Consider the following 7,906-nt stretch of genomic DNA (forward strand, 5'->3'; position numbering starts at 1 on the left):
CTTGCTAGTACCGGGTTTGACCCCCTTTTGCCTTCAGAACTGCCTTTTAAACCTTTGTGACAGATTCAACAAGGTGCTGGAAACATTCCTCAGAGATTTTTGTCCATATTGACATGATAGCATCACACAGTTTCTGCAGATCCATGATGCAAATCTCCCGTTCCAGCACATCCCAAAGGTGCACTACTGGATTGAGATCTGGTGTTTTAGTGTAGAGAACTCATTGTAATGTTCAAGAAAACAGTTTGAGATGATTTGATCTTCGTGAGATGGCATGTTATCCTGCTGGAAGTAGCCATCAGAAGATGACACACTGTGGTTATAAAGGGATGGACATGGTCAGCAACAATAGATGCCCAATATGTGCCAAGAAAATATCCCTCACACCATTACACCACTAGCAGCCTGAACCGTTGACACGAGACAGGATATGGATCCATGCTTTTATATTGTTTCATGAAAATCCCAGTAGATCAGCAGTTTCTGAAATAATAAAAAGTCACTTTTCCTCCTCATTCTGATGCTCATTTTGAACTTCAGCAGATCGTCTTGATCATGTGTACATGCCTAAATGCATCGAGTTGCTGCCATGAGATTGGCTGATTAGATATTTGCTTTAACGAGCAGTTGAACAGGTGCTCCTAAAGTGGCTGGAGGGAATGTGTGTGTGTGTGTATATAAGTTCAATAAATAAATACATATTATGCATACTTTAAAATGATTCATATTAAGAGCTTACAGTATAATCATAATTATGTGTTCCTTTTATTTTATTGAAATCCAAGCATGACAACATGGCATCATGCATGGATTTCTATTTAAAAAATATTTATAATTTGTCATTTTATTGCATTTCGAAAACCCATTTATGCAATAATTGAAAATGAGCCTTTATATGCATTCACAATACATAAATATGAACAAAAACAGCATTCAGAAGTTTGAGGTTGGTAAGATTTTTTTTTTTATGTTTTTGAAAGATGCTCACCAAGATCAAAAATACAGTAAAAACAGTACTATTATGAAATATTATTAGCTTTTTAAGTAATTTTCTATTAGAGTATATTTTAAAATGTAATTTATTCCTTTGATGCAAAGCTGAATTTTCAGCTTCATTACTCCAGTCTTCAGTGTCACATGACCCTTCAGAAATCATTCTAATTATGCTGATTTGTTGCTCAATGTTTTTTTTATTATTATCAATGTTGAAAACAGTTGTGCTGTGGGGGGGGGGGGGGGGGGGGGGGGGGGGGGGGGGGAAACTGATTTATTGGAAATATAATTTTTTGGTAACCATGTAAAAGTCTTTACTGCCCAAACAACATCTGTTTCCTAATTAATAGTAACCTTTGCATGTTTTCTCACTGTCCTCTACCCTTCTGCTGTCTTCTCTCTCTCTGCTTTCTAGTTGAGTCAGCCATCTCAGTGCCCAGAGCTGCTGTTCTTTCTCTGTAGTTTACTGAGTGTCCAGCTGAGAGCTCTGTGCTGGGCGCTAGAAAGCCTTCATTACCTCCCCACACCCATCACAGGTTAGTACACACACACAAACTCTGACCTCTGTCCACACAATGCTGTTGCCATTTGTGATGAGTAAGTGTTCTTTGGCAGCATCTCTGTCACTATTCACACTGAGTGTGAACAGATGAGTGTTTCTAACCTAAAAACTGTTTATTTTAGAGACGGACTGTTTGAGTCAACTACACACACACTTGAAGAACCGAGCTCAGCTGGACAAAGCGCACTATGGTAAAAAACAAAAACATGCTTTTCATTTTACACTCACCACCATGATGCTAAAGGATTAGATGTTTCCACGTGGTCATAACAAGTGGTCAGCACTACATACAAGTGTAAACATGGTCTAAAATGTTTTTTTCAACCACATTTTGAGGTTGTTAAAAATGCATGTGACATTAATTGTCCTAATGCACCACAGATAAGTATGAATAAAAACCATGTAGCACTAAAAGCGTAGTCTGATTCTGAGGGAAAGCCTGTCAAAGAAGGTCAAAATGCATTAATTGTTTAAATAAATATACTTAAATACATATTGACTGTAATTTCAATACAAATATTGAAAAAAACTAAGGTCCCTATCATACACTCGGCGCAATGCGGTGCCAGGCGCGACGCAAGTGTTTTCTTCTAGTTTCAGCCCGACGCAGTTATCATTTTCACGTCCTGCACCACGTTGTTTAAAAGCAAATGCATTTGCGCCTATTTGTTCGCCCATAGGCGTGCTGGTCTGACAACGAGGTGTGTTCAGGCGCATTGATGGCGCGTTGTTATTTTGAGGCAAATGAAATAGACTGCGCCATTGACCAACTGAAACCTGACCTAAAGTCAATGGCGCAATCTTTTTTTTTTTGTTATTTAAAGGGCACATTAGAAATATGTGCATATAGGCGGGTCCACAATGCGCGTTCACTGCTTATTACACACACAGGGACACACGCGCAGCAGCACACAAACATGCTAAATATTAAAAATAAAAGGATTACAATGTAAAAGATTATTATTATTGTGTACATAAAGATATGGTGGAATCAGGCTTGTCCCGTAGATGATCTACTTTCGCACTTCAGCCTCGCGCACGAGCAGATCCATTTCCTCATTTAGTCTTTCCGCTTGCAAATTCCGCCATGTAAATAGCAAATCCGCCATGGCGCGAACGCAACTGGCTTTAAAAAGGCAATGGGAGATGAGACTCTGATTGGTTTAATCCACGTTATGCCCAAAACACACCCATTACTCTTTAAAGGAGTCATAACCTGCAATTTTCACTTTTCCACGAGAATAAATGTATGTTATGATTGCCTAACGATTATACACTGGCCGGGAAGCCGATATTTAAAAGTGAAGCGTTTGTTTACCTCAGGGTAAATAAACCAGCGCGCGTGCACGCGCACTCAAATACGAGATTTTGATTTCAGCCCCCTCTTGACGTCAAGACGGGGCAGGATATCCCATATATGGACACCGCAAACCTATGCCGCGGGAAGCCCGCCCCTCTCCCCCTCATATTCAGTTCAGTCGAGAAAGATGGAGAAACGAGTACACACCTGAGTTGCTCTGTGGTTGACTGCCACAAACAACATGTAAATGTGTTTTCTCTACCAAAAACGGACGAAACTATCAGGGACCAGTGGATGAAATTCATTTTTAATGACGCTGTCCCAACAACCCTTTCAACTGGCTTATCGGTAGGAGTCTGCGCTAAACAGTTCACACAGGAATCATAAACAAATTTGGGGCAATATCAGGCGAAGTTGGCCTCGAAGCTCTGTTTGGAAAAAGGTGCAATTCCAACCATCAGAGACTTGCCTGAAATTGAAACGGTAAGACTGAGTTTTTATTGCTCTACTGTGTGTAACAAACAGCAGCTAACTGCTAATGCGGCTATTGTATGCTAGCGGGAGTATTAGCTTCGAGGTAAACATGGGGAATGGCTGCTAACGTTACTTTGCAAACAACAAATGACTGAGATCATCATGAATTCGGCTATTGTTTATTGATTGCCTAACGCTTATAGCCTATATAAGGGGGCCGTCTAGTTTGTGTGTGTGTGTGCTCGCGTCTTATATGAGTATGTGCGCGAGTTTGTGTGTGTGTGCTCGCGTCTCATATGAGTATGTGCGTGGAGAGTTCATATACGTGTGACTACTTAGTATGTATGCAAGCGTGTTTCATATATGTGTGCGTGAGCGTGAATGAAGTTTGATTTAAGCCCTAAACGGCGCCTCATACTTATACACTGGCCGGGAAGCCGGTCGCGGCCAGGTCGGGTTCATTCATAACTTGCGCCATGATGCCATTTTGGAATGATATGCTAAAGCGTTACCTGCGATGTCAACCCCCCTCCTTCCTGCCACCAATCAACGCGCCCCTCATTTGCATTATTAAAATGACCGTCCACGACAGCCAAAATATCGCATCAGATCTCGCGAGACAATAATGCCTTCAGAAATAAGGGTCTGAGGAGCTCTGTGTTTATTTTTTTTCCACTTTTCTTTTTTGAAAGGGCCTGAAAGACTATAATACAGCAGTAGGTATCCAAGGTAATACTAGGTTATGACTCCTTTAAGAGAATAGGTACAACCCGTCATTAAAAAAGCAAAAGTGTATTCGGACACGCCCTTGCGCCGTGCGCTTTAGACCATGCGCTTAGATCGCTAAAATAGGGCCCTAAATGTTAATTTATACATTCATTTTAAATTCGACTGATTTATCATTTCATAATGCATAGCCAGTAAAAACAGATCAGGCAAAATCCTGACAGGATCTGTCAGACTAGATGATCTGTTTTGGACGTTCGGTAAGTTCCGTTTCTAAATAGGCAATACGTCATAAAGGCCGACCAATCAGGTTGTGAACGTATCCCTGTGCTTTGAGATTCTGTTTTTTTTTTTAACCAGTATCTAAAAATTGGATAAGATTAATTCCAATTGACGAAAATCAGTGCATGTAAACAACTGGCGTTAGCATTTCTGTTGTCAAAGCAGATTTAAGCATCCCTCCTCTTCAGGATCACTGATAGAAATTAAATGAAGTGGCTTTAACCGTTCCAGTCTACATAGATGCTGACAGCTTCACTTCAGCTTCTTTAATGTATTATTAATCCCGCTGTCTTTAACAGACTTGTGAATCACTGCTCTGTGTAACTGGGTAATCTAACTCTGCTGAAGACTAGAGCCTTGATGTTTTATGAGAGTTTCTGCAGATCAAATTGTGTTCCAGCATTATTAAATAATGCCTCAAGACCGAAGTCTTTGTGTCATTTGATGCTCCAGCGCTGCATATTTGATGTGTTTGTGTGAATCTTCTGTAGAGAGCTCATCTATTGACTTGGTCGGAATGGCGCTTCGTACGTTCATTGATCTTGGGGTAAGTGATTCTATTCATCCTGATTTACTGTATATACCCCCCCACACACACACAACTACAGAAGCTGTAAATAAAAGCCCAAGGCCAGATAAACTGAGAACAGTAAAGTGTAACAAACTGTAGCAGGTGTTGTAATAAAGGACAGTTAATTTGGCCTGTCCTAACTGAACACCGTTTCTCTGTTCCTGCACTTCAGGTGTTGACTGAGGACAGACAGAGAGAAGATGTGTATCTAGACGTCAGTCCACTCTTCTCTCAGCGCACTTACAAAGAGAAACTCTTGCAGTTTTTCAAACAGTTCATTACTAAAAGAGAAAAGTAAAAGACTCAATCAGTCTCAGCTGGGAATGATAACAGTTGGCGCTTCTGAATTTACTATTCGGTTCTTCAGGGTTGTTTAAATAATTAATTATGCTTTTTTTGTGTGTGTTTATACATACATATTGCCTAACACACTTGATTTCTGCAGTATATGTGATGCTAAGGTTGCTTTTTGTGTTCATTGTTGTTGAGAGCGCAGATTTGGTTTAGTTATTGGTTAGATAATCACCATTCAGATGGTTAAATATTGTTCTCTGTTTATAAAGAGCATATTTTTTTTTTTCATTGAATTGTTTTATTTGAGTCTTGTGTTTACTTATAATGAACATAGGGCTCTGTTCAGTACACAAGTTTCTAACAACTGACCCAGTTTGTAGTGTTTCTGTCATGGTTTGATTTATAGTTTTTCCACACAGCACTATATACTGCATAAATGTTCATATGAACAAACATTCTGCATTATCTTTATGACATTACCTAAAACATTAGGATGAATTATAACATACATTTCCTTCCTATGCATATTCTGCTTCCTTTAGCACAAACACTGAATACCATTAAGAACTATTCCACTGAATCTTGAAACATGGGACCAAAACATGTCCTGCTCTAACCTGTCATGTGAAAATGACAACATGTGAGATTATCATTAGAATATACATCTTATTTACTGCAAATCAAAATAATTCTTTAAATATCTATATATAAAACAATACACTAAACACCCAAAACCATCTAAAAAATGTTTATGTAAAAAAAATATAGATTGATACTTGTACACTAATATATGAAGAATTTATGTGCACTTATTAATAAATAAATAAAAACCCAGACCAATACTTTAAATGTACATCTCATATATGATGTTATATATGATATGATGATGAACATATAAAATGACAGAAATATACCATGTTTTTAGAGGGAAGTGTTTCAAGTTTTCAGTCATGTTCATAAGATGTTTTTATTAACTATTTTTTTTAAAAAACAATACCAAAATCACATCCTTTCCTTTACTCATTACCCCACCTGCTGTGTTCAACATCACAGGCTCTAGTGAAATTTTAGGTAATTGGTGAGAGGAAATGAGTCGAGTCAAACCAGCCATCAAAACTGCCAAATTATAGAGAAATTGTTTGAGATTTTTAGATAATTTGCCTCTGCCGCTTTCATTATTATCTCAGATTAAAGAGAATGTTGTCATTTTATCACCCCTGCAAGGTTTTCTGTATTCAAAAGACAGCTACAATCTTTTGAAACCATCCTGGTCTTGTTGAGTTTCAGGTTTTCGCTAAATGACGGGTAATAATCATGATGGATGCTACAGAGGCACAGGCAGTGTTGAGGGCTCGCTGCACTATCACTCACTGGAAATGACTTTGGCTCTATATATATATACCAATCACTTGACAATCTCATATATAAACACCCATCCGTGCAACACGAGAACCATTCTAAATGTGCATTAACCCAGGAACATCATTCTTGTGTATCTTAATACTGAGCAACAAACGAGTGTGTGGCCCTGAACATGTTCGTCTGAAACAAAAAGACTTAACGGACGGCTGCTGCTCGTAGTGCAGAAGTGCTGAACAAGCTCTCTAGAGACATCCAGACAATCGACCCGCGGACACTCGGCTATCAATAACACATGAGCGGGAAAGCTGGAGACGGCAGAAGAATTGGGTAATTAACAAGAAATAAGATGGGTTGAGAAATAACAGCTGGCCACTGCTCTCAGGGATTCACGTGATTAACACTGTCCCCTACTTGATCCCACTTTCCTTCCTACATTTATTAAAATGTTTTAAATTCAGAATGAAACTTGAATGAGGCTGAAGTTTTTTATTTGGAATAAAGCATATTACGCATTGCAGTTTCTCCCATTCATGAGTAATAGGAGTGAACAGCACCTAATGAGCCAATAAACATATCCAGATGGGTTATTGAACCAGAGAACTGCGTTGAAATGAATGAATCAAACCTACAGGCAGAGTTGAAAGTCAGCTTTTCAGTCATTTCCAACTCAAAAAGAACCAAATGTGCTGGTTCTACTGTCAAAGCTTTCAGAGGATAACCCTAGGAAAACTGACAGGACCAGCTCGTTTGGTTCTTTTTGATTTGTTCATTTCGAACCGGTCCTTTGGTTCAATAACCCATCTGGACACGTTCATTGGTTCATTCAGTGCTGCACAAGGAGCGTGCCGGCTACTATAGATGTGCATCATGCGTCATCAAACCAGAACCATAGTTAGATTCAGTTCGATTCTGTGAACCGGCTCGACTGGTTTCCAGCTTAAAATAATGATTCGTTCAAGAATCATCACTAGTAATATGGCAATCATAAAGAGAAAGCTGATCATTACTTGCAAAATAGCAGCAACAAAAAAATCAATAAAGCCTTTTTATGGTTTTTATTAATTTTTTCAATAAGAACCCTGCATATTTAAAAGTCATCTTAGTTCGAATGACAGTATAAATCAACACACACACACAAACAAAATTGTTTCTGAGAACCAAGCTGAGAATAGATGGACAAGAATGCTAACGTACACGGGTCAGTAATGCCCTCTACTGGAAATGATCAGTTCTGTATCCTGTTCATGAAAACCCCAGTTTGACATTCACATGAAATTCACTTCTTTATGAAAAATACACGTGTGCCAGATTCAGCGATGATCAGAATAAAATGCTGCATTCT

General features: G+C 38.8%; 1 protein-coding gene across 4 annotated transcripts in view; it reads left to right on the top strand.

Annotated features, from left to right (window-relative positions):
- The window catches only part of gpat2 (glycerol-3-phosphate acyltransferase 2, mitochondrial), a 53,635-nt gene extending 45,820 nt beyond the window's left edge, over window positions 1-7,815 (top strand). For all 4 annotated transcript variants that reach the window (XM_079896782.1, XM_079896785.1, XM_079896784.1 and 1 more), the window contains exons 19-22: window positions 1,409-1,529; window positions 1,678-1,746; window positions 4,829-4,884; window positions 5,081-7,815. In XM_079896782.1, coding sequence (XP_079752908.1) covers window positions 1,409-1,529; window positions 1,678-1,746; window positions 4,829-4,884; window positions 5,081-5,206 — 372 coding nt within the window. In that variant the 3' untranslated portion in view covers window positions 5,207-7,815. The remainder of the gene's footprint in view (window positions 1-1,408; window positions 1,530-1,677; window positions 1,747-4,828; window positions 4,885-5,080) is intronic.
- The last annotated feature ends 91 nt before the right edge of the window (window positions 7,816-7,906 follow it).

This window comes from Squalius cephalus, assembly GCF_949319135.1.
Source record: "Squalius cephalus genome assembly, chromosome: 16".
In the NCBI taxonomy this organism is placed as follows: domain Eukaryota; kingdom Metazoa; phylum Chordata; class Actinopteri; order Cypriniformes; family Leuciscidae; genus Squalius; species Squalius cephalus.